Raw genomic sequence first — 27,607 nt, 5'->3', positions numbered from 1 at the left:
TGCCAGGCCACCCCATCTGGGAGGTGAGGAGCCCCTCTGCCTGGCCGCCACTCCGTCTGGGAGGAAGTGAGGAGCGCCTCTGCCTGGCCGCCCCATCTGGGAGGTGAGGAGCGTCTCTGCCCGGCCGCCCCATCTGGGAAGTGAGGAGCGCCTCTGCCCAGCCGCCCCGTCTGAGAGGTGAGGAGCGCCTCTGCCCCGCCGCCACCCCGTATGGGAGGAAGTGAGGAGCGTCTCTGCCCGGCCGCCCCGTCTGGGAAGTGAGGAGCGCCTCTGCCCGGCCGCCCTGTCTGGGAGGTGAGGAGCGCCTCTGTCCGGCCGCCCTGTCTGGGAGGTGTACCCAACAGCTCCGAAGAGACAGCGACCATCGGGAGCGGGCCATGAGGACGATGGTGGTTTTGTTGAAAAGAAGCGGGGGAAGTGTGGGGAAAGGAAGGAGAGATCAGATTGTTGCTGTGTCTGTGTAGAAAGAGGTGGGCATAGGAGACTCCATTTTGTTCTGACTAGGAGAAATTCTTCTGCCTTGGGATGCTGTTGATCTATGGCCTTTCCCCCAGCCCCGTGCTCTCTGAAACATGTGCTGTGTCAACTCAGGGTTAAATGGATTAAGGGCGGTGCAAGATGTGCTTTGTTAAACAGATGCTTGAAGGCAGCATGCTCTTTAAGAGTCATCGCCACTCCCTAATCTCAAGTACCCAGGGGCACAAACACTGCAGAAGGCCGCAGGGACCTCTACCTAGGAAAACCAGAGACCTTTGTTCATGTGTTTATGTCCTGACCTTCTCCCCACTATTATCCTATGACCCTGCCACATCCCCCTCTCCGAGAAACACCCAAGAATGATCAATAAATACTTCATAAAAAAAAAGAAATGTTTAATAAAGCAGGGTGACAAAGTGAACAAAAAAAAAAATCAATTGACCATAGACATATGGGTTTATTAAATTAAAATTATATTTCATTGGTCTATATGTGTACACTTATGCCAATATCACACTGTCTTCATTCTGTAACTTTGTAGTAAGTTTTGAAACTGGAAAGTGTAATTCCTCCAACTTTGATCTTTTTCAAGATTGCTTTGAGGTCAGGTGCAGTGGCACACACTGTAATCCCAGCATTTGGGGAGGCTGAGGCGAGTGGATCATTTGAGGTCAGGAGTTCAAGACCGGCCTGGCCAACATGGTGAAACCCCGTCTCTACTACAAATACAAAAATTAGCCAGGCAGTAATGGCGTGCGCCTGTGGTCCCAGCTACTCGGGAGGCTGAGGCAGGATAATCACTTGAACCTGGGAGGCAGAGATTGCAGTGAGCTGAGATTGCGCCACTGTACTCCAGTCTTTGTGACAGAATGAGACCCTGACTCAAAAAATAAAATAAAATAAAACGATTGCTTTGGCAAAAAAAAAAAAAAAAAAAAAAATATATATATATATATATATATATACTTTAAGTTCTAGGGCACATGTTCACAACGTGCAGGTTCGTTACATGGGTATACATGTGCCAGGTTGGTTTGCTGCACCCATCAGCTCATCATTTACATTAGGTATTTCTCCCAGTGCTATCCTTCCCCCAGTCCCCCACCCCCTGACAGGCCCCAATGTGTGATGTTCCCCTCCCTGTGTCTGTGTGTTCTCATTGTTCAACTCCCACTTATGAGTGAGAACATGCAGTGTTTGGTTTTCTATCCTTGTGATACTTTGCCGAGAATGATGGTCTCCAGCCTAATTTTTGTATTTTTAGTAGAGATGGTGATTCACCATATTGGCCAGGCTGGACTCAAACTCCTGACCTCATGCTCTGCCTGCTTCAGCCTCCCAAATTGTTGGGATTACAGGCATGAGCCACTGCACCCAGCCTTTGATAGCAACTTTTATTGAAGTGGCAGTGCACAGCAGCAGCAGAGGTACTGCTCCTTTTGGAGCAGTATGCCCAGAGTAGCAGCTCAGAGGCAGCCCTTCAGTCATATTTCTACCCACTTTTAATTATATGCAAAGTAAGGGGTGAATTATGCAGAAATTTCTAGAAGAAGGTGGTAACTTTCAGGTCATCAGCTTGTTGTCATGGAAAGCAGCAATAACTCCCAGGTGTTACCATGGAAATGGTAAACGTGACATGGCATACTGGTGGGTATGTCTTATGAAAAGCTGCTTCTGCCCTGTTGCTGTTTTAGCTAGTCCTCAATTTTGTCTGGTGTTGGAGCCTGGTCTCTTGAGTCAAGTCCCACCTCCTACCTTGATAGTGGCTTTTGTATCCAGTTTTTTCATAGAACACAATTTCAAGTTTCTACGCTTGGTGTTTTCCAAACAGCCTGAAGGAAAAAGCAATCTTTAATATGAATATATATATTGATCCTCACAACTGAAGGGGGCCAGCCCCTCCACACATGTGGGTGTTTCTCGTCAGGTGGGATGAAAGACTGAGAAAAGAAATAAGATACAGAGACAAAGTATAGAGAACGAACAGTGGGCCCAGGAGACCGGCACTCAGCATACGGAGGACCCATGCCAGCACTGGTCTCTGAGTTCCCTCAGGATTTATTGATCACTATCTCTACTATCTCAGTGAGGGGGATGTGGCAGGACAACAGGGTAATGGTGGGGAGAGGGTCAGCAGGAAAATGTGAGCAAAGATCTCTGTGTCATAAATAAGTTTAAGGAAAGGTGCTGTGCCTTGATGTGCACATAGGCCAGATTTATGTCTGACTTTACACAAACATTTTAGTGCAGTAAAGAGCAGTATTGCTGCCAGTATGTCTCACTTCCAGCCATAAGGCAGTTTTCTCCTATCTCAGTAAATAGAATGTACGTTCGGGTTTTACACCAAGACATTCCATTCCCAGGGACAAACAGGAGAAAGATGCCTTCCTCTTATCTCAACTGCAAAGAGGCCTCCCTCTTTCACTAATCCTCCTCAGCACAGACCCTTTATGGGTGTTGGGCTGGAGGACAGTCAGGTCTTTCCCTTCCCATGAGGCCATATCTCAGGCTATCACATGGGGAGAAATCTTGGACAATACCTGGCTTTCCTGGGCAGAGGTCCCTGCAGCCTTCTGCAGTGCATTGAGTCCCTGGGTACTTGAGATTAGAGAATGGCGATGACTTTTACCAAACATACCGCCTCAAGGTTTAATGGATTTAGGGCTGTGTAGTACATCCTGCCTTGACTACCCAAGCTAAGTGGCCTATTTTTCCCCCTTTCTCAAGGCATATTCTCTGTTGTAGGGACACCTGAAATTCCTCTAAGATGGCCACGCTCAGTGGGCTGCCTCTTGACAGTTTCCTAGTAGTTAGTCAATAAACGGTGCAGTCACCTCTCCGCAGCTCACTGAGGTGGACATACTTGGCACTGTGCTGGTCTTGGTTGCATTTGAGCCTCTGAATATCTGTGTGGTTTGTGCAGTGAAGGGGTGGCCTGCCCCTCCACATCTGTGGGTGTTTCTCATCAAGTGGGATGAGAGACTGAGAAAATAAAGAGACACAGAGACAAAGTATAGAGAAAGAAAATTGGGCCCAGGGAACTGGCACTCAGCATACAGAGGACCTGCGCCGGCACCAGTCTCTGAGTTCCCTCAGTATTTATTGATCATTATCTCTACCATCTCGGAGAGGGGGATGTGGCAGGACAATAGGATAATAGTGGGGAGAGGGTCAGCAGGAAAACATGTGGACAAATGTCTCTGTGTCATAAACAAGGTAAGAAAAAGGTACTGTGCTTTGATGTGCACATACATAAACATCTTGGTGCATTAAAGAGCAGTATTGCCGCCAGCATGTCTCACCTCCAGCCCTAAGGCGATTTTCTCCTATCTCAGTAGATGGAACATACAATCGGGTTTTACACGGAGACATTCCATTGCCCAGGGATGAGCAGGAGACAGAGGCCTTCCTCTTTTCTCAACTGCAAAGAGGCCTTCCTCTTTTACTAATCATCCTCAGCACAGACCCTTTACGGGTGTTGGGCTGAGGGATGGTCAGGTCTTTCCCTTCCCACGAGGCCATATCTCAGACTATCACATGGGGAGAAACCTTGGATAATACCTGGCTTTCCTGGGCGGAGGTCCCTGTGGCCTTGTGCAGTGTATTGTGTCCCTGGGTACTTGAGATTAGAGAGTGGTGATGACTTTTAACAAGCATACTGCCTTCAAGCATTTGTTTAATAAAGCACATCCTGCAAAGCCCTAAATCCATTAAACCTTAAGTCAACACAGCACATGTCTCTGTGAGAACAGGGTTGGGGGTAGGGTTACAGATTAACAGCATCTCAAGGCAGAAGAATTTTTCTTAGTACAGAACAAAATGGAGTTTCTTATGTCTACTTCTTTCTACATAGACACAGTAACAGTCTGATCTCTCTTTCTTTTCCCCACAGTGCACTGTTGTTGGTGCTCCAACTTCACAGTGCAGGGGTTGAGGTGTCAGCAGAGGGAACACATCAGTGCCATTTCACTGTCTCCTGTGTCAAAGCAAAATGAAAATGCAGACCAGACTTCAAAAACTCCTGAGCAAACAAAACCCCGTAGGCCTTAAAAACAGCCTTAACCTTGCTTAACCTGCAAACATAAGCAACAATTCACTTGAGTCATTTCTGGTAAACGCTTGTGTTAGGGAAGGACAAAACTCAATCTCAACCGATCAAAAGCGGCCAACTCACATACTATTATGTCATTAGGGACTTTCCAAGGCAAATTTTAAAAAAAGCATTTTTATAATTGTAACTAATCAAATAATTTCTTTGTTTTACTCCTTCACTCACCGTGAATACTTGCGTCTAATGCTTTAAGATAGAAGCGCGAGACTTCTTTTGGTTTGATGCTTCCTAATTCATGAATTGCTGTTTGTTCAGATAAACTCCAGAAAATGTTCCTGTGCTTCAGATTTTTGCTTTCAGGAGAGTCATCCCGGTTTAATGATACAAGAAACAACTGTTTCCCTTCTGTACGTCAGATCTACCAAGATGGCCGCGCCCAGAGAGCCGTGGCTCAGGGCGCGGACATGTTACCTCCTCCAAGCAAAGCCTAAGTCCCATAGTCCTAGGCACTGCAGAATTAACTCGCGCCCTCGTGGACCGCCGGAAGCCGGGGCCAATGCCGGAGTTTAAGGGCCAGAAAAGGAAGCATTCAGGGAATTTAGGTGTAGCCAGAAGGAAATCAGGTGAGTGTTTGGGTCTCTCCGTGGAGTAGGTTAAAGGGGCAGGGAGCTTCTGAGGAGCCTGTGGGGAGAGCTGGCGGCCTGGGCGGTGGAGCCTTTGGGTTGGGGTGCCTTTGCGGTCCGGCATGGGAGAGTTTTTGTGGTTGGGCGTTAAAGGTCTGTCGAGTTCAGCGACTGAGACTCGGCGTCAGAGTTTGGGGTCTCTGAGGGTCACTCTGTTAGTAGGGCTCGGATCACTGGATGGGGAACTCTGGGGGGACGCTGCCCAGCACGCCGGCTTTATCACCGACCCCATTATTATCACCGACCCCATTATTATCACTCCAAACGCCGCAGTTTAAAGTCGGTTATGAAGCTGGGGTACTGGGCAGCTTACGAGGGTGTCTGGTGTAGGTTTTGGGGTGAATCAGGGATGTGTGTTAAGTGTTTCGGGGAGGCCCAGGCATGTGGGGCTCAGAGGCTTGTAAAATCTGGTATTTTACAAGCCCAGGCCCCTGGCTGGTGGTTGAGTTGTGAAACTAAAACCGCCCACACTTGCCGGCTGCCTAGACAGAGCAAGACAGGGAAATTGCAATGGAGAAAGAGCAATTCATGCAGAGCCGGCTGTGCGGGGAAACCGGAGTTTTATTATTACTCAAATCACTGATAAAAGAAAAATTTCAGCCGAATTAAATTTACAGGAGTTTCATTGAGCAATGAACGATTCGCGAATTGGGCAGCCCCCAGAATCACAGCAGATTAACAGAGACTCCAGGGGTGCCTCGTGGTCAGAACAAATTTATAGACAAAAAAGGCAAAGTGACATACAGGAATCGGAAGCGAGGTCCAGAAACAGTGAGATTGGTTACCATTTGGTGTTTGCCTTATTTGAACGCAGTTGGAACATTCAGCGTTCTATGAGTATGGCTGCTGGGATTGGCCAACACTCAGCTATTGTTACCGGTGCATACGATTAAGTTTGGTTTTCAATTTTGTCTGTTAAGCTAGGTTGCAGTTTATCCACAAGGACTCAAATATAGAAGTGTGGAGTCATTCTCAGGCAATATTTAGTTTGCTTAAGCATCAGTCTCCTTGAGCATTTGGGGATCAAAGTTTTCTCCCAACCCCCAGACCAAATCTAGCTCTGTTGTCCAGTTTGGAGTGCAGTGGTGCCATCTCAGCTCACTGCAACCTCCACCTCCTGGATTCTAGCGACTCTCCTGCCTCAGCCTCCCGAGTGGCTGGGATTACAGGCGCCCACCACCACGCCCAGCTAATTTTTGTATTTTTAGTAGAGACAGGCTTTCACCATGTTGGCCAGGCCGGTCTTGAACTCCTGACCTCAGGTGATCCCCCTGCCTCAGCCTCCCAAAGTGTTGGGATTACAGGCGTGAGCCACCGCGCCCAGCTATGATTGGTGTGATTTATAAGAAATGTATATTTGATCTTTGTCCTGTTTCCTGGCACATGTCTCCTAAAACCCTTGGAACCTCTTCAGGAAATAGTGCCTTTTTGTGTGGCATTGAGATGGCTGGTGACTGGGGCCTTCTGGCTGGCCTTAGGATGGGGGAGGCTGGTTGCCAGGGCAACTAACCATGTGATTTGAGGGTTGGAAATTTTAGCTCTGCCTGGCAACAGGGAGGTTGAAAGTTGAGTTGATCACCAGTGATTAGTGTTTTAATCAAGTATGCCCACATAATGAAACCGGCGTAAAAACTCAAAAGGACTGGTGAACTTCTGGGGAACTTACAGATTCCTGAGCATGTGGAGGTGCCTGAGGGGTGGTGCACTGAGTCTCTAATAAGCTTCCTTGGAGGGCATGGAAGTCCCACGCCCCTTGCTACAAACCTTGCTCTGTGCTATCCCTTCCATCTGGCTCTTCATCTGTATCCTTTGTAATATCCTTTATTCCTTTTCCCATTTGCCCTGAGAATACTCACCTTTGGTGCTTGCAGCTGGAGCATTTACCCCGAGATAACTTTGTCATGAACGATCTCACTTTTATTATTTTCACATCGCTCTAGTAGGTCAACTTTGGAAACAAAAGACATCATTCTATTTATAGCATTCTGTTTTTAGTAGTGGTATTTCCATTTACAAAATGTAGTAGTTCTTGATCACTGAAAATGTCAAATCCTAGAAAATGTAGCATTTCTACACGTGATGTTAACATCATTCTCAAACAGTTCTTGGCTGAAGACTCACTGGATGGATCCGATTTTACAAATAGAGAATTCTGATGATTCAGACGATTCTGATGTTAATTCTGTTTAGAAATAACTCCTAGAACAGCTTTTATATTTTATTTTCACATTGAAAATCAGATTTACTGCAGCCTCAAAGAGCATGTTTATGTAAAATTAAATAAGCGCTGGCAGCGAGCTGCACTTCGTTTTTCTAGACAGGAAAAGAGTTAAAATAAACCAGTAAATGTTAAGTGTTTTCCTGAGTTCTGTGAGCCGTCCAGCAAATTAATCGAACCTGAGGAGGAGGTGGTGTGAATCCTGATTTATAGCTGGTCCATCAGAGGTACAGGTGACAACCTGCTGCTTGCAACTTGCGTCTGAAGTTGGTGGCAGGCTTGAACTGAGCCCTTAATCTGTGGTGTCTGACACTATGTCTACATACACAGTCTCAGAATGAATTAAATTATAGGATGCTGTCTTAGTCTTGTTGGTGCTGCTATAACAAGATAGCTGAGACTGGATAATTTATAAACAACAGAAATTTATTTGTTATAGTTCTGGAGACTGGGAAGTCTAAGATCGAAGCACCAGCAGGTTTGGTGTCTGGTGAGGGCCTGATTTCTGCTTTCAATATGGTGTTTTGTCGCTATTTCTCTGGAGGTGAAGAATGCGGTGCCCTCACATGGCAGAAGGCGGAAGAGCAAAAAGGGCCGGTCTGTGTGTGAAGCCTCTTTTATTTTTATTATTATTTCTTCTTTTTTTAGGTTTTGTTTTTTTTTTTGATACAGAGTCTCACTTTGTCACCCAGCCTGCAGTGCAGTGGCACCATCATAGCTCACTGCAGTCTCAACCTCTCAACCTCCCAGGCTCAAGCAATCCTCCTGCCTCAGCCATCTGAGTAGCTGGGAATACATGCATGTGCCACCACACTTGAATAATTTTTGTATGTTTTGTAGAGATGGGGTTTCACCATGTTGCCAAGTCCTGAGCTCAAGTGATCTGCCCACCTTGGCCTCCCAAAGTACTGGGATTACAGGTGTGAGCCAACACCCTCGGCCTTTATTTTTTATTTATTTTTTATTTTTAAGAGACAGGGTCTTTCTCTGTCGCCCAGGCTAGAGTGCAGTGGTGCAGTCACAATTCACTGCAGCTTCAAACTCCTGGCCTTAAGCGATCCTCCCACCTCAGCCTCCCAAAGTGCTGGGATTACATGCATGAGCCACTGTGCCTGGCCAAAGCCTCTTTTATAAGGGCCTTAATGCCACTCACAAGGGAGGAGCCCTCATGACCTAATCACTTCCTAAAAGCCCACCTCTTGATACCATTGCATTGGAGATTAAGTTTCAACATGAATTTTGGAGGACACAAACATTCAAACCATAGCAGCTGGCATTTAGGAGCTTAGATTTTTGGAGGCAGTCCCACCATTTCCTAAAAATATTGGCTCACTGTGCCTAAGCTGTTTTTTTCAAACAATGTGGTTTATCCTGAACACCTGCTTTCCTCTAGGATTCTGGAGTTTTGGTGAATGTTAGGCAGTGAGCACCTTCATGATCGGCCCCCAATAAAAACCATGGCACACAATCTCTAATAAACTTCCTTGGTTTATAGCATTTCACGTGTGTTGTCATGACTTGTGGCTGGGGGAATTAAGTGTATCCTGTGTGACTCCAAAGAGACTGAACTTGAAACTTGTGTCTGGTTTCCTTCAGACTTTGCCACATGTACCTTTTACCTTTGCTGGTTTTGCTGTGTATGTTTTCACAGTAATAAGTGGTTGCCATGAATATGATTACAGACTGAGTGTTGTGAGTTCACCTAGTGAATCACTGCATCTGGGAGTGGTCTTGAGGGGCTCCGGCACAGCTGCCCACATTCATTCACCTGTCTCCCCTTTTCTAACAGACTCTCAGGTGTCCTTGGCTTGTGGCAGCATCACTCCAGTCTCTGCCTGCATCTTCACATGGCCCTCTCTTTTCCCTGTGTGTTTCTTCTCTGTGTGTCTCACGATCGTTGGGAAAAAGGCTTATGGGGTGCTGGCATAAACTGGCCATAAAAATATGGGACAATAAGTTTTGGAAAGTCACAGGAGGCCACTGAGGAGGAAAGCCTCCTTATTACCATCACGTTCTCATGACCAGAGCATGACCTGCTCTCTTATTTATAAACATTGTGCTTAAGGAGAAAGACACTCCTTTGAAGCATTGGAAAGTGGCCAGATATGCCGGCTCCTAGTTAAGCCCACTCCCATGTGACTCCCCACATTCAGAGTGTTGTTTTATTGCCCTGGGATGTAAAGACTTGGGGACACCTGACAAAGGGATGCTTAGATGTATTGCTTGGCCTTGACTTCAGGAGAGTTTACAGCAGCAGAGACAGCATCTGGGCCCGGAGGGAATGTGTCACCAAATGAACTTGATTTTCACTCCACAGGTCCTGGCTCCCCAGAGGCAAGAGAGTTCAAGTGAAGGAAGGAGGAGGTTCCTGGATGTGGATGTCCTCATTTCTGGGAACACTCTTAAATGGAGACTCAGATTTCTTAGCCAAAATTTAGGGAGGATCCAGAAGAAACCAAAGAAGAAGCATCCCAGTTCTTGGGTATTTCCTGAAACAGAAGAAAATGACAAAGGCCCAGGTGATTTTTGGTTTGTTTTATTCTTAACTCGATTCCCTGATGGATTTGTGGAAGTCTGAAGAAATCAGTTCATTTACATTAAAAGTATAAATTGGAAAAAGTGAGCTCTGGGGAGAAACAGACTTAGACTGTACCTTTAATCCAGGACAAAGTGGGATCACGAATACTTTGTTCACATAGTTCACATGTGACCAGTGTTGGAATATAATGTGTGACTCTGCCAGACCCTGTTGGCTACATTAAGTGTCAGCTTGTGTCCAAAATCTTTGGCCACCATCACACCCAGAGAATCATGGTAAGTTACTTGATGTGCACTGATTCTGAGGAGAATGCGGGTCCCTTCCTCAGGGGATGTCAGTATTTCATGGCACTTAAATCTTGGGAAATTCGTTTGATGCTTTTTGCTAGAGGTAACAAGATAGACTTTTTGTCCTTAACAGCATTTTTCCAAAAGATACACAAGCAAGTTTTGTGTGACTGTTCCTACATGATTATTCTGAGTCCTCTATGGGACTATACCAAGAAGGTTTTAATGAACACAGTTTTTCAGGAGCTCACAGCACCACGGCCTATATACCCAACCTTGTTGCAGTCTGTGTTTATCTGTGAATAAACCTAATTGCCTAAAAAATGCAGGTTTGCTTTCAAAGGAGCTCCATGAACAGGTCACTAAACTGGTGTTTAAGTACAGATTTGACCATAGGGAGTTGAAAGTTCTCTTTGGCAATGGCTTGGGTTGTTGAGATCCACACGGTTTGCTTTAGAATGTCATGTTGTCTCAGAAAATACAGAGCCCTTCCCTGTGTTCAAATCCAGTTATTAACCTCTCACCTCTTTTAATGCCTTAACTTAAAAAAATTATGCAAATGACTCATTATGGTTTTACATGTATATATATTTGGTGTCTGTCTCTGGTTCTTGGCACAGAGCTCCTAAAACCTTTGGAATTTCCTGAGTGATAGGAGTGTATTTTGTTCTTCATAACCAGCCCCTTTCAACCACACCTGAGTTTATGGTAATGAGGTGGCTCAGAATGGGCTCCTAGACAACCTCAGGATGGGGCTGGTTGCCAGAAAGACCAAGCCTTGATTATAGAGTTGGGACTTTCAGTCCCACCCCCGACCTCCAGATTCTGTGACCAATGGTTGATGATTTCTTTTTTTTATTTTTTATTTTTTATTTTTTAATGAGATGGAGTCTCGCTCTGTCGCCAGGCTGGAGTGCAGTGGTGCAGTCTCGGCTCACTGCATCCTCCACCTCCTGGGTTCAAGCAATTCTCCTGCCTCAGCCTCCTGAGTAGCTGGGACTACAGGTACAAACCACCACACCCAGCTAATTTTTTTTTTTTTTTTTTTTAGTAGAGACAGGGTTTCAATATCTTGGCCAGGATGGTCTCGATCTCTTGACCTCATGATCTGCCCACCTTGGCCTCCCAAAGTGTTGGGATTATAGGCGTGAGCCCCTGTGCCCAGCCATGGTTGATGATTTAATCATGCCCATATTGTAGAAGCTCCATAAAAACCCCCATGGGGTTTGGAGATCACATGTGGAAGTGGGGGGTGGGGGAAGGGTGCACTGCAATTCCACGGGATCAGAGGCTCCTGTGCTTGACACCCTTTAGACCTTGACTTCTGTACCTCTTCACCTGGCTGTCGTTTGTATCCTATATAATAAACTGTAATTATGTGACATTTTCCTGAGTTCTGTGAGTCATTCTAGCAAATTATCGAACCTGAGCAGGGAGGTTGTGGCACCCTCCAGTTGTGGTCAAGTTGGACAGAAGTGTGATAATGTGGGGACCCCAGAGTGGCACATGATGTGAGGGCAGTCTTGTGGGACCGAGCCCTTAAACCTGCAGAGTCTGATGATAACCCTCAGCGGTTAGTGTTAGCATAGCATCGAACTCTAGGATACCCAGTTGGCATCAGAGAAAGTGTCGCTAGAAAAGACACTGTGTATTTGGTGTCAGAAAGAACCACAGATTCATAGATAGTTTTTTTTTTCTTTTTTTGAGACAGAGTCTTACTTTGTTGCCCAGGCTGGAGTGCAGTGGCGTGATCTCCGCTCACTGCAACCTCTGCATCCTGGGTTCAAGCGATTCTCATGCTTCATCTAGGTGCCACCATGCCCAGCTAATTTTTGTATTTTTAGTAGAGACCAGGTTTTGCCATGTTGGCCAGGCTGGTCTCAAACTCCTGACCTTGGGTGATCTGCCCACCTTTGCCTCCCAAAGTGCTGGGTTTACAGGCGTGAGACATCATGCCTGGCCTCATGGATAGATTTTCAATGTGAAAGACTCAAGTTAAATTGTACACATAGTGCAAAAACAAAGTTCCCCCTCTATATACTTTTTTTCCTAATTCCCTAGTGTGTCACTAATAAATGCTTGTTTTCCTGTTCTAGGGATTTACCTGTGAGGACATCTATGTCTGCATGCATGTATATGTGTGTGTATACATGCGTTGTATACGTATACATGTATCTATGTGTGTCCATGCTTACATGTATGATGGCTTATTTTTTACGGCCACTGCGTAGTTTATTTGTTGTTTTGCTAAATATCATGGTATAGTTTACAAGAAGGGGGTCATGCTAGCTTATTCTGCAGGTACTATATGACTATAGCATACAGTTTAGGGTTGCAAGTAGGTGCTGAAAAACACTGCAGATGTTCTCATGTTAGCAAGAGGATTTAATGGCTGCATATTACAGAAACTTATGATTTATTGGATTAATGGATGGCTGCATGGTTATTATAAAATACAGAATATTTTACTATGACTTTGCTTCTTTCACAGTATATTTAAAAAACTAGGAATACAGTTTATTTGTGAACATGAATTTGTACTGCAAGGGTCCACTTATATCCAAACTTGAATCAAAAATATAGTATTCTTAGGATGTGAAACTCACTTATACAGAGTAACATAAGCAGATTCCACCAGGCCAACTATGGGTCATGAGTATGCACAATTTCAGTATATGCGGGGCATCCTGAAACCATTCCATTGAGTATACCAAGGGACAACTGTACAGGTGCAGCTTATGTGGTAAAAATGGGCAGAACAACTTCATATTTCTTCCATGTCAATAAAAGAGAAACATTTCATATTAAGCAGGACTGTGTTATTACAGGAATCACTGACCCTGAAGGATGTGGCTGTGGACTTCACCTGGGAGGAGTGGCAGCTCCTGGGCCCTGCTCAGAAGCGTCTGTACCGGGATGTGATGTTGGAGAACTACAGCAACCTTGTGTCAGTGGGTGAGGACAGCTGCCCTGTGTCACTCAGAGGGTACCCAGTCAGTGGCCTTTGCTTTCTCAGCTTCTGGAAGCTTTGATATGTCTGCTGTGCTCCCAAATGGCAGATCCTCAGGCCCGTCTCTGGTCCCAGAGGAAGAGGCATAATCTTCCTTCATCTTAGAAAAAAAGCCTTTAATTTGCTAACATGCAAATTATGCAGTCCCTAACATGTACCTTTCTCCTATCATCAGAGCCACGTAGTACAATTCAGTGAGCCTAAGTCTTCTCCCATTTCCCACAAACAGGGTATCAAGCCAGCAAACCTGATGCCCTCACCAAGTTGGAACAAGGAGAACCTCTATGGACATTAGAAGATGAAATCCACAGTCCAGCCCATCCAGGTAAGTGAGAGAGAACCAGCAAGAGGGGAGGGCAGTGGAAATCACATTCTGGTCATTTAGAGAAGGCATAACAGTTATGAAAGTGTCTAGGGAGACAGAAACAGCTGCCACATCTTCTCCCCTAGGATACAAGAGCTCTTTTTCTTATAGGAATTCAGAGAAACATACATAGCCCTTTATCTCTTCTTGGAACTGATCCCTATTCATTTCTTCTTAGATGTTGAGTTGCTTCCCCTAAGTTCTTCTTGCTTGGATTTTCACATCTTCCCATTCTTCTTCATCACTTGTCAGAGGATCATTTTGTGTTTCTGAGGCAAAAACGACAAACTTTTTTTCTCTGTCACATAGTCACTCAACACAGCATTTATGCCACTGGATATATAGGGGTTGTTTTCTCACACCCCAGGCAATTCTCCAGCAGACATCAGCTGGGTATCATCTATTTCAAATCAGCTCTGACCCTATCTACCTGATATGGCATCAGATCCCACAGGTTAAGGGCTCAGTACAAGACTGTCTCCCACTTCAGATGCCAGTGGCAAGTCCCAGGTTGTCACCTCAGCTTCTGACCAACCAGCTGTAAAGTAGGGGTTCCCAAGACCCTCTCCTCAAGTTTGATTAATTTGCTAGAACAGCATTTATATATATATGCATGTGTATATATATGTGTATATGTGTGTATGTGTGTATATACTTTATATATTTATATGTATATATACATTTATATAAGAGAGAGAGGGAGAAAGAGTGCCATAAACATTGTCTAGAGTTACTGATTCATCAAGTGAGATAAGAACTGAGGCATAGGAGGCCAGGCATGGTGGCTCACACCTGTAATCCTAGCACTTTGGGAGGCTGAGGCGGGCGGATCACAAAGTCAGGAGTTCGAGACCAGCTTTGCCAACATGGTGAAACCCCATCTCTACTAAAAATACAAAAATTAGCTGCATGTGGTGGTGCATGCCTGTAATCTCAGCTACTCAGGAGGCTGAGGCAGGAGAATTACTTCAACCCAGGAAGTGGAGGTTGCAGCGAGCTGAGATTGTGCCATTTCACTCCAGCCTGGGTGACAGAGTGAGACCCTGTTTCAAAAAACAAAAAGAAACACAAAACAAAAAAACAAAAAAACTGAGGCATAGGTATGTGATTATGGTTTGTTTTTCACATTCTGACACTATGTATTTTTCACCTTGAATTTTCTTTTCATGTAATGGTTTTTAATACACTACAATATAATAATATCTTCCATCTCTAAATTCCCATTCTAGTTTGCATCCCAATCACACACAAGCCACTCCCATAGATACCACATCAGTGTGATTTGGTGGTGCTTGAGGTTCCTTTGCTACTCTGGAGTTGAGGTCCTCGTTTTCATTCTTCTTCATGTAAGATTGAAATACATCTTGGTCATTCATGCATTTCTTCATCGAAGGACAGATTAGCCAGGCTGAAGAGAGGTCATACTTTTCCATCTATTAAGCATTTCTTAAAGGCTAGATCTTTATTAAAGGAGTTTTCATGACACTGTCCATACCAAGGCCTCTTGCTCTGTGAGTCTGGTTTTGTTAGAATTGGGTTGGGGGCCTGGGCGTGTCTTTACACGAAGCTCTCTCGGGGGCTGTTTTTATGAGTTGATGAACTGTAGCCATAATACACAGTAGAAGAGACTGAATTTAGTGAGAAACAGAAATGTCTTTCTTGAGCGAAGATTTTGTTAGCAAAAATAGGGCAAATTTTTATGTAATATTTACAAATTAAACTTTTGAATGTGTGAAATGTTTTTGTTACAATTCAGGGCTATACAAAGATAAAGTGAATAGTAAATACAGAAAGAATTGTAGGACTTTAGAAGAAATGTAACCTACAGTGGTCTAGACAAGATGGAGAATGACAGACTGATAAAATATCTTATGCAAGAGACATAGCTAGGTATTGAATTAAGATGAAGACATATGACAAGAAGTTGTAGAACTGGAAATGCAAGGCTATGTGGGGACTGTCAGAAGACTAGCCTGAAGGCTAGGTGCGGTGGCTCATGCCTGTAATCCCAGCACTTTGGGAGGCCAAGGTGGGCAGATCACCTGAGGTCAGGAGTTTGAGACCAGTCTGGCCAACGTGGTGAAACCCTGTCTCTACATAATATACAAAAAATGAGCCAGGCGTGGTAGCACGTGCCTGTCATCCCAGCTGCTCAGGAGACTGAGGCAGGAGAATTGCTTGAACCTGGGAGGCGGAGGTTGAAGTGAGCTGAGATCGCACCACTGTACTCCAGCCTGGGTGACAGAGCAAGACTCCATCTCAAAAAAAAAAAAAAGATTAGCTTGAAACTGGTCACATGGAGGCCAGAGTTAGAAGATATTTGCTGGGAAATGGTGAAGTGGGAACTTAAAGTGGATGCGTCATGGAAATGATAAAACTTTTATTGTTCGGCTCCTGCTGTGAATTTTCTGTGCCAGTAATTCAGGGTGGTGGTGTAGGTAAAGTTTTGTATTTTTCTAGCTCTAGGTAGAGCTTACCTTTCACCTGGTGGCAGTATTGTAGCAATCATACTGTATAGTTGATGTTCTAAGAAAAACTAAAAGCTGCCTCAAGTCTTGATTCAGAAGTAGGGAGGTAGTCCTTGAGGGCTCCCTTCACCGATGCCAACAGAGACATAAGTACAAAATTCAGGAAGTAGAGGCTGTTAGTGGCAAGGTGAGGGATTAGTATATTAGGGACAGCAAAGTAGAAAAAAAAATCCAATATGACATCTGTGCAAGTAGGGCATGATGAAGAAGGTGACAGTTTCCATATTTGGTGCAGTGGCAGGGCTGTGTGGAGAGGACCGCGTGTTCTGCTTGCATGTTCTGAAAGTCCATAGGGATCACCGTGTTTCTCTTTCTGTTGGAACATATGAGAATATATCATAGCCAGGTAGATACAAGGTGTTAACCAAAAAATCGAGGAGGCAAAGAGAAACTTTATATTCTAACAAAAGGTGATTCACAGATCTGAGTGGTGTGACCTTGAGGAAGTGGAAAAAACACACATCACTGAAGAGGGGAAACTTTTTTTTTTCTTTTTGCCTTGCAGGAGGCTTTTTGCCTTGTAGGATTTGCTTGGCATACCTATTCAGTGAGAGATGGGGACTCTTAAGAATATCTTTATGAGAATCAGCAAACATGTGCATAGCGAGCAAACATATATGTAACATATAATCCACGTTCATTTTGGAGTGGAGTTTTAACATTAAAATGAGGTGGAATTTGACTGTATGCTAGGAGGTCTTTTACAGGATATAAGAAAAGTCTGCACAGACTCCGGCAGCTGACCAAAACAGCCTTGCTGGTGTTTATCAGGAGAAAGATACTGAGATCAGTCTCCTGTCCAATCATAGCTGCAGTTATGGCCTGTGGAATGCTGTTGGGGGTGAGGGGCATCAGTTAGTCAGCATCTGGTGGTCCGGGAGCTGCAATTGTTTCAATATTGCTTGTCCCAAGGCCAGTGTTTGTTTAGCTGCTACAGAAAAAGAAAAAAACAAAACAAAACAAAAAACACTTGTGGCAGTTAGAACATAGTTTATTCTTTAAATGTAGGGGGTGTGTGACTTAACCCTTACCTGTATGTCCTTAGACCTAGTTTATAATTTGGTATCTTATTGCTACAAAGCATCTGTCCCATCAGTCTTGTGATCTCTATTTTAACAAAGGTTAGAGTATTGACTGCAGTTTTCCTGGAAATGTGAGATTGGTGCTCTAGGAAAATTAGTGTGATGATGGTCTACAGAATGAAGAAGGGCATATTTTATCACCCAACAGTCTAATAGGATTAGGATGAAGTCAAAGGCTGTGTATCCAACATTCTAACTTGCCTTTCTGGGATATTTATTCTACTACCTATGTCTGCTGTTTCCCTACTCAGGATTATTCTTTTTTAAATTAAAAAAAAGTTTTTGTAGAGACAGAGTCTCCCTATTGTAGCCCAGGCTGGTCTCAAAGTCCTGGGCTCAAGCGATCCTCCCACCTCAGCCTCCCAAAGTGCTGGGATTACAGGCATGAGCCACTGTGCCTGGCTGGCAAATTTTTTTTTTTTTTTGAGATGGAGTCTCACTCTGTTGACAGGCTGGAGTGCAGTGGAGCGATCTTGGCTTGCTACAACCTCTGTCTCCCAGGTTCAAGTGATTCTCCTGCCTCAACCTCCCGAGTAGCTGGGACTACAGGCACGTGCCACCACGCCCAGCCAATTTTTTTGTATTTTTAGTAGAGACAGGGTTTCACCATGTTGGCCAGGATGGTCTTGGTCTCTTGACCTCGTGATCCACCCGCCTTGACCTCTCAAAGTGCTGGGATTACAGGCATAAGCCACCGCACCCGGCTGGCAAATTTTATCTTATGTGTATTTAACTACAATTCTTAAAAGTTTTTTAACAGATAGGGAACATTTATACTTGGAATTCCTTCCATGTTGGTATTATAGGGGTTCCAGTAAAAAGGCAGCCAACCCCAAGGGATCTTTGAAGCAGTTTTATTCCATGTGATGATCATAGAAGGATTTATTGTTCTCTCTCTTAGAAATTGAGAAAGCTGATGATCATCTGCAGCAGCACTTGCAAAACCAAAAAATACTGAAGAGGACAGGACAACGCTATGAACATGGAAGAACTTTGAAATCATATTTAGGTTTAACCAACCAGAGCAGAAGATACAACAGAAAGGAGCCTGCTGAGTTTAATGGAGATGGAGCTTTTCTCCATGATAATCATGAACAAATGCCTATGGAAATTGAATTCCCTGAAAGTAGAAAACCCATCAGCACCAAGTCACGATTCCTTAAACATCAGCAAACACACAACATAGAGAAAGCCCATGAATGCGCTGACTGTGGGGAAGCTTTCCTCAAGAAGTCACAGCTCACTAAGCATAAGAGAATTCACACAGGAAAGAAACCCCACGGGTGTAGCTTTTGTGGGAAAACCTTCTACAAGAAGTGCAGGCTCACTGAACATGAGAGAGTTCACAAAGGAGAGAAACCCTACGGGTGTAGCTTGTGTGGGAAAGCCTTCTCCAAGAAGTACAGGCTCACTGAACACGAGAGAGCTCACAGAGGAGAGAAACCACATGGGTGCAGTGAATGTGGGAAAGCCTTCCCCAGGAAATCTCAGCTTACTGAACATCAAAGGATTCACACGGGAAATAAGCCCCATCAATGCAGCGAATGTGGGAGGGCTTTCTCCAGAAAATCACTACTCAGTGTACATAAGCGAACTCATACAGGAGAGAAGCCTCATGTATGCAGTGAATGTGGAAAAGGCTTCATTCAGAAGGGCAATCTCAACATACATCAACGAACTCACACTGGAGAGAAACCTTATGGATGTGTTGACTGTGGTAAGGCCTTCAGCCAGAAGTCTTGCCTTGTAGCACATCAGAGATATCATACAGGAAAGACCCCCTTTGTATGTCCTGAATGTGGGCAACCCTGTTCACAGAAGTCAGGACTCATTAGACATCGGAGAATTCACTCAGGAGAGAAACCCTATAAATGCAGTGACTGTGGGAAAGCCTTCATTACAAAGACAATGCTCATTGTACATCACAGAACTCACACGGGAGAGAGACCCTATGGCTGTGATGAGTGTGACAAAGCTTACTTCTATATGTCTTGCCTTGTTAAACATAAGAGAATACACTCAAGGGAGAAACGGGGGGATTCAGTGAAGGTGGACAATCCTTCCACAGCAAGTCACAGCTTAAGTCCTAGTGAACACATGCAGGGGGAAAGCCCTGTTAATATGGTAACTGTGCAGACACCTTCTGTGACCCCGCAGATGCCATTTAACATCAGCAGGCTCCTAGCAGATAGGAACGTAGTCCTTGTGGGACAGCCACTTGCCAGATGTGTACCCTCAGGAGATAATAGAAGCTTTGCACAGGACAGAAGGCTTACAAATGCAGTGAATGTGGTCGTGCCTTCAGTCATCAATTACATCTTCTTTTATATTACAAACACATAATTTAAAACTACATTAAATGCAGAAAAGCCTTGAGCAAAAGTATCTAGTTGATTATCTGGTTAAGTCCTCCTTCATAAGATTTCAAGCTTATGTTTCAATACAAAGCTTGAAATCATGTGAATGCAGATACTAGGAAAGCCTCTTTTGGAAGAGGGACCCTATTATTGGTGATCATCATGGCAACAGTGAGCTCATAGTGGGTAGAAATACAGTGATGGTGGGAGAGCCTTTGTCCTTTAGAGGTGTCAGTACACACTGGAGAAAAACTCCTGGAAGGTAGTGAATGTGGCAGCATTTTCAGTGGTAAATTCTGCCACATCCTTTAGCAGGTGAAATCATACAGAAATAAAACACTGTGAACCCACTACTGTAAAGTGCCTTTAACAAAATATTAAATTACTCTTGAAACAAAGAAGCCCTGCAGAAATGAGGACTGTTTGAGAGCTTTCTGTTCCATTCCTGACCTCATCATATGTCAGATAATATACCTGATGTCTATTTTTAGACAGAATATCTTGAACTATTACTATTTACTGTGTTAATTATTCCGTAAGTTAAAGGAGATGGTGTCTGCCCCACATCACTGGTTAAGGTTATCACATTGAGGGAGGAAAAAAGGAAAATTAATGGGGCAGACAGCTAAAGCTGGTCTTTGGCAAAATTCTTTTAAAGAGAAAGCCTGAAAAATCAAGCACAGGCACAAACAGAGCAGAGTGGGGAAAACTCAGGCAGCAGCTGCACTGATAAGAAAGTAAGGCCCAGCATAGAAGCCTTTTATTCTTTGTGTGATTAGTGGGCTCCCGGAAAAAGTTTCCTCCCCTTTTCAGGCATGTACATGGTGGGCTCCATGGGAGCTTGCAGGGGGAGTGAGAAGTCTTACTTAAAACAGACCCACAGTTACACAAACAGGAGAAGCTATGCTTTGTGCTTCCCTAAAGACAGCTACATAGATAGGGGGAGTTGCACAGACAGCTTCACAGATAAGTTACACAAACAGCTACAGAGATGAGTTTTATATAAAAGCTTTTGAATTCAGTTGTAAAAATGACAACCCATTCAGGCTCCCTTTCTGCTGTGGAGAGCTTTCTTCTTATTAAACTTTCACTCCAACCTCACCCTTTGCAGCCACACTCCTTAATTTTCTTGGTTGTGAGACAAAGAACTCTGGGTGATAACTCACAACCAGAGATTGCTACATTGTGGTGCATTGGTGAGACTGTAACAACGTTATATTCACTTCTCCCATTTGTGGGTTCCTTTTTTATAATTGTCTATCTTCAGTGCCCACCCAAGATCATATGATGATTAGCTGTTAAATTTCTGACTCTAAATTTAATTAAATATTATTTCAGAAAATGAGTACTTCAAAAAGAAAGGGTAAGGGACAGGACCAAGGAATACCACAGTGCTAGGTTCCCTCTAGTGGTGCCAGAGACAGCTGATCTTTCTAGTCAGGTGTGCAAAATTATCAGACATGTCAAGTTTATATAGGATGTGACCTCCCTTCCTGGACTAGGCAACTGAAGCTGAAAGGTTTGGGTCAATCAACAGGGACTGGTATAAACAGACTGGGTTGCTACCCCAACTCAGTCCAACTCCTATCCAATAGGTAGGGAACACCTGAGGCCCCAGGAGGGTTAGGGGGAGGGGCACTAATCTGTCAGTATGCTTTTTCACAATGACAAGGCAGCAGAGACTTGGAAGCATAAAGCTTTCCTTAGGCTCTCCCAAGCTCTGGCCACCAAGAGTAACCTGATGAAGCCCTGCTGGATCTGCCATTCTGGTCCTCCTTTCACCAACTAGAGTGACCCTCTCATCCTACCACTGACAAACTACCAGTATACCTAACACTACAGCGTATACCAGCAGAACTCAAGTGGCTTACTGGCTTACTGAACATGGGAGGGAAGCAGAGGTGCCCTGTTTTAACTTAACCAACTGTGACAAAATGCCACAGCCACAACTAACAAAACCTTGGTGGGCTGGCCCTTTGATGTACCACACTTTTGATTACATGAAGAGTATCCCACTGGTGATGATAAAAAGAAAGACTGGAGTGTTGTTAACCATCTGTGCAGGGGCTTCATGAACAACATCGTGTGGGAGAAACTAAGTTCCTGTAACAGGGTCGAGACTTGGATGGCAAATGCCAATGCCTCCACACTCATGAATAGGTCACTGAACAATAAAATGGAGAAGGGGTGTTGTGTGTACCTGAGAGATACACCTACATTTTTCTCTGTGGGTGGTCTGGGGATTATACAAATATAGGATAGGCAATGTCATGCCTGGACAACTGGTGGGTGGTGGCATCCTGCACATTGGGTATGTTAGGGTTGCCTCTGGATATCACTCCTGAGAATGAAACACACCACTGGGCCAGCAGCCTAAGACTGTATGCACGCTATGCTTACTAGGGACCTGCCAGGAGGTGTACCTGTCTCTGGGTTTATGTCCTAAGATCTTTGTGTCCTAAGATCTTTCGTACCATACATAGTCGTTGGTGCTCATGAAAAATAAGAAACCTGTCCCTGGCCATGGCAGATACTGCCTCTATAGCCACTGTCATGGCTGCCCAGAAGATATCCCTCAACTCCTTTGGGATGGCTGTTTCAGACAACATAATTACTTTCTTTCAGTCCAACTGAGAGGAGTGGGTGTGATTGCCAACACTTCTTGCTGTACCTGAATAAATATCTCAGGTATTATTATAACACAAGTAGAGGAGACCTGGAAGCAGGCAGTGGGGCCACTTGAAGAACCCTTCTTTGACCTCATTACCAACTTATTACCTAGGTCCCTGAGATGCTGCACTAGGTTACTGCTCCATGCAGGCATGATTATCCTGCTTGACGTAATTGTCGTCCTGGGCCTAGTGAAATGTAAATGGCTATGGCTCAGGAATTCAAATAATCCAAGTTGTTGTTTTCAGAATCCTGGGAATATGAACTTGTAAACGCCTAGATAAGTACTAACCAGCTGCAACCTTCCTTGTGGAATGGAACAGCTCCAACATTCTTCCTGGCATCTATCCTCATTTCCTCCCACTGCAGAAGTACTCTCAGGTAAGTATCCTGGTGCCATATGAAAAGAGATCTTTATAGGAGAATCAACTTTGTCCTGGTATCTTATGTTCCACAGAGAGCTGAAGAGGCTGAACAGGATCAGGGAAGACAAAGGGGTTCTAGAAGAGCTGAATCTAGTTGTAAACTGGAATACTGCAGGCCTTTGTCCAACCTGGATGATATTTTCAGAGGCTGATAGGTATAATAATTGAACTGTGGACAGTGGTAATGTCAATAGGCACTGGCACAAAACTGATGCTAGCTTAAGGCTGAGGTCAAGTCCATTACCGGAAAACTGATATTTGAGGTAGGGCTTGAGGTCATATCACTTAGGCCTGTCAGTAGGTAAACTGTCTTAATTAGGGCAAGTGTAAAAAAAAAATCAGTTTATCATGCAAAAACCCTAAGAAACACTTGATGAACATCTCAGCTCTTTAAGATTTTGACAAAATATATAAAGATCTTTTATATATTTCAAGACAAAGCTTTGCTTGATATATCTCTACACCCAACAATTTTCCTCAAATGCACATAGGTCACCATATGGTTGGCCATCAAGCAAGTCTAAGTAAATTTCAAACAATTAAAATCATACAGAATATTTTTTCTAACTGCAGTGGAATTAACCTATAAACCAATACGAAAATGATTCATTCTCTATAGAACAATCATATGACTTTTTGGAACTATCAATTCAGAAGATGCTGTTTTCTTGTCAGAGTGACTGGAAATTATGCCATACACTTCTCAATAATCTATGAGTCAAAAAAAAGTTACAGTGGAGCCCATGAGTTTGAGAGAACTCCTCTTGAGCCCGGAAGTTCTAGACCAGCCTGGGCAACAAAGCAAAATCCCATCTCTAAAAGAAAAACATAATGGAAATGGTCTAGTGGTCATAAATTTTTTAATGACCTTATTGGTTAGAGATTCATACTGGGATACTTACAAGTTTTAAGTCATGAAGCCTTGGATTTGCTATGAAATTCTCTAGAGTAAAACAAAAGTGGATGCACAGATGAATATGACTGGCCATGAGTTGATAACCATTGAAGCTGGGTAATGGGCAAATATTAAACTATTTTCTCTATTCTCAATTTCCATTAAAAAAGTTTAAAAGAGTCATCAGGGCCTGATGAGTTCTATCTAATCTTTACAGTACAGATTATTCTAATATTATCTAACATTCACAGGTCACAGAGAAAGAGAAGTCTCTACCAAATGTATAAAGCCAGCATTTCCAAACACTAATCAATAGAATGGGAAAAAAAGAGAATTATAGAGATAGATGCTTATTCATTGATTTTCATCCTTCCTTCTTTTCTGATACTTACATTTATGTTTATAAGTTGCCTCCATTGACTGCTTAGGCTAAATTTAACGAAGGTTTACATGTAGAAAAATTTCATAGTGGAATATTTAAAAATGTTTTTGATTCTGCATTTATAAGACAAATTGGCATTTTCTTGAAATTTTTTTTCAAGTGATTATACTTGAAAAACACCACATTAAAAAAATAGAACAATATAGCATCCCAGAAGCCCTCATCTCCTCTCTCCTCTCCAGAGGGAATCATTATCCTAAAACATCATAGATTTGCCTAGTTATCACCTTTATATAAATGAAATCGTAAGTACATGTTCTTTTGTGGCTGGCTTCTTTTGCTCAACATTTTGTTGGGAAATTCATCAAGTTGTTGCATAGCTCATTTCATTGCTGTGTAGTATTCCATTGATGATTATACCCCAGTTTATTTATACATTGAGTAATGTATAAATATTACTATGAGTATCAGTTCTAATACAAAACTTATTGTAATATCAAATTGCTGAATTTAAGCTCCTGAGTATAAGGTCTTTAAGTTATAGACTGTAAAATTAGACTGTAACCTTCATGAGGGTAGGAAACTAATTTGTCTTGTTCACCCTGTATACTAGATGTTTAGAACTTGCCTGTCATAGAGTAGGTACTCAGTACATATTGTTAAATTAACTGACTGAATCTCATCCAAAAAAGTAATCTGGTCTTGCTTAACAAAGATTAAAGGCAAAATCACAAGGATCAAACTGTTTCCAAGTAACATAAATGTATCACAGAACAAGCCTCAAGAATATTTATAGAAATGCAGACATATCCAGCTCCCCACTCCAAGCTAAAGCTGGCAATTTCTGGCATCCAATAAAAAATTAGCATGCATGCATAAAAGTAGAAAAGTGAGAAACATTAAGGGAAAAATGCAATCAATCAAAACAGACCTATAATTGACACAGATACTAGATTGAGTAAACAAGGATATTGTTAGAACAATACACTGTTACTATATTTATTAGTTCAAACTGCTAGAGAAAAGACTGAATGCACTAATATGTAGACGTCCTTGGAGTCCCTGTTTTGGGTCACCACTTGTAGAGCACCCGATTCTGTCCCTGTTTGGACACCACTTGTAGACATCCATGGAGTCCCTGTTCAGGCGCCACTTGTAACTCGCAGGGACCTAGGGGGCTGAACAAAGTGGGGCAAACATAGGAATAAAAGACAAGAGACAAAAGAGTATGTTTGGAAGAAGGGGTCAGGGGGCAACTTACCTCTAGTGGACAAGGGCCCTGAGCTTTACACAGCCCTCTGTATTTATTAGGCAAAAGAGATAGCAAGAAAGGGGGGGTGATTGTAGGGTAATTGTCAGTTGGCCATTTGATTCACAGCAGGCTTGCATCCTTTGGACAATAGGCGCTAGATTTCTCAAGCAGATAACTTCAAGGAGCCTGGTGACAGGGAGTGATGTCCCTCAGCAAACCTTTTGGTGGCAGGGCAGTGTGAGTTTGCCCACATCCTGCATTCATGATAAACAGTTTGCTGTTTGATCATATAGCCTCCAGCGGAATGCTGAGTTGGTCACATCCCATGGGCCTTCAGCTCCCTGCACTAATATGTATAGTAGGGTTTACAAGATATGAAATATATTTTACTTTTTATATCTTATAAACCTCACTACCCCTCCCACATTATTGTTTTTCATTTACTATCTTGATCATAGAGTTTGGCTGGGGAGGGGGGCAGTTTTAGAGGTTTCCACTTGGTGTTCCTCACAATGATATCTCTTACTCTGGGGGCCAAGGTAGGGGTTAGCTTTTGTTCTCTTTGTAGTTTAGATTGTATCTCTTGCCCTGTTCAAGTTCACAAATCTTTTTGTGTATACACATATGTACATGAAAATGATGTTCATGCTTTTTATTTTACCCTTCATTATTTCATTTTTTATAGTTCTCATAGCTATGTCTTTCAGTTCACTAATCTTTTTTCCACAGTGTTTAATCTGTCATTAATCCCATCCAAAGTATGTTTTCTCTCAGAAATTATAATTTTTAACCTCTAATAATTTGACATGGGTTTTTCTCTTTTATATCTTTCATATCTTTATCATGGTTTTACTTTTAACCTATTTGTGCTTTCATATTTAAAGTGGGTGTTTAGTGGGCAACATATAGTTGGGTCTTCCTTTTTTATCCAGTTAACAATCTCTGTCTTTTTACTGGGGTATTTAGATCATTTACTTTTAATGTATTGATGTGTTTAGATTTAAATTACTAACTTAAACTATTTGTTGTTTATTCTATGTCTTCTTTGTTCTCCTTTTCTTCTTTTTCTGCTTTCCCTTAGAGTAGCTGAGTGTGTTTATTATTACATATTGTCTCCTTTGTTGGCTTATTAACTGTAAATCCTTGTCATTTGATTCCTTTAGATTTTATAGCATACATCATTGTGAGGGATTGCATACTTATGTCCTCTCCAAATTTACATGTTGAAGTCCTAATCCCTAAGGGATGGCATTAGGAAGTGGGACCTTTGGAAGGTAATTACATCTTGAAAGTGGAACCCTCATGTTGAGATTATGTGTCTTATGAGACAACACAGAAGAGAGTTTGTTTTCTCTTTCTCTATTGTTTGCCATGTGAAGACAGAATGAGATGACCATGCATAAACCAAGAAATGGACTCTCACTGGACACTAGACCTGCCAACACCTTGATTGTGTTTTAGAGTCCAGTTCTAGAGACTCCTCAGCCTCTGGAACGTGAGAAATGAATGTTTGTTAAGGCACTCAGTCAGTCTATGGTATTTTTTCTAGTAGCCTGAACTGACTGAAAGAAAATCATGAACTTATCATTCTAACTTCAAGGACATTATATCACTTAATGTACAATAAAATAATCTTACAGTAGTATATCTCTATTTCCTGTGACCAGATCAGTGTCAGTGAAGAGACTGTCTTCTAGATGCTACTGGAATACATATTTGAGGTATGGGTAATCTTGATTTTACATGATAAATCCATCCTAGCATTCCTAACTCCATTTATCTTTGGATACTTTATAATATATGAGGAGGTTTCTGGCATTTAAACTTCATTTAGTGTAGGCAAATTTTGAATCCAAGTTTCAGTCAACCAGCCAAGTCAACAGTTAGCACCACTCAATTTAGCTCACACACTGAAATTGCCAGTAGAATGTAATCTCCATGAATGAGAGTCTTTGTGCCTGAATTTCCAACTTTTGTATTCCCAGCACGCACAACAGTGTTTGACACATATTAGGCATTTTATAAACATTCATTGGATAAATGAATGAATGATCAATCCCTTTAAAGGTTCTCTGAGGCTGGTTGTAAAATTATAGGGAGCAGGTTTGTTGCTAGAATTCATCAGTTAATTGATCAGCTGAGCCTCAGTATTGAACAGAATCATCTCCCCTTCAGAGTTTTGATTTCAGGTAGCTCCCACCTTCCTGGATGTAAAGGCTTGTTCTGCCTTTGGCTTTTCCAGGGTGGGAGAGCCCTGTTTTAGTGTTGGTTCCCCACTTTGTCAGCCGCTGATCAACTGCGTTCTCCATTCTCCACACTAATTATAACCAAAGCTTTAACACGCGGTTGTTTTACCCTTTCTGTGACTGACTCCTTCCTGTGAGGCT

The 27,607-nt window shown here is 43.0% G+C and overlaps 1 protein-coding gene and 1 long non-coding RNA gene across 5 annotated transcripts in view; one reads left to right on the top strand and one right to left on the bottom strand.

The window, feature by feature from the left end:
* The first annotated feature begins 4,944 nt into the window (after positions 1-4,944).
* Positions 4,945-19,997, top strand: ZNF649 (zinc finger protein 649). Of its 2 annotated transcripts, none has more exons than XM_009233000.4 (5): positions 4,945-5,151; positions 9,747-10,243; positions 13,084-13,210; positions 13,495-13,590; positions 18,141-19,997. In XM_009233000.4, the coding sequence occupies exons 2-5, from the start codon at positions 10,241-10,243 to the stop codon at positions 19,580-19,582; spliced, it is 1,668 nt and encodes a 555-aa protein (XP_009231275.3). In that variant the 5' UTR covers positions 4,945-5,151; positions 9,747-10,240; the 3' UTR covers positions 19,583-19,997. The 2 variants fall into 2 exon arrangements, with proteins under 2 accessions (XP_009231275.3, XP_009231274.3); XM_009232999.4 differs by having other exon boundaries at positions 4,967-5,151; positions 9,747-9,948.
* Positions 13,087-27,607, bottom strand: part of LOC103888658 (uncharacterized) — a 15,189-nt gene continuing 668 nt past the window's right edge. The window contains exons 2-3 of one of the 3 annotated variants that reach the window (XR_010138660.1): positions 16,107-16,470; positions 13,087-13,898 (exon numbers count right to left, since the gene is read on the bottom strand). This is a non-coding gene — a long non-coding RNA (uncharacterized LOC103888658). Of the gene's footprint in view, positions 13,899-14,288; positions 15,258-16,106; positions 16,471-27,607 lie in introns of those variants that run through there. The other 2 variants (XR_008516723.2, XR_008516721.2) reach the window with 2 other exon arrangements.

Source organism: Pongo abelii, chromosome 20 (assembly GCF_028885655.2).
Source record: "Pongo abelii isolate AG06213 chromosome 20, NHGRI_mPonAbe1-v2.0_pri, whole genome shotgun sequence".
Classification (NCBI taxonomy): Eukaryota; Metazoa; Chordata; class Mammalia; order Primates; family Hominidae; genus Pongo; species Pongo abelii.
Note: the sequence above shows the minus strand (reverse complement) of the source record. Positions and strands in the feature narration are given on the sequence as shown.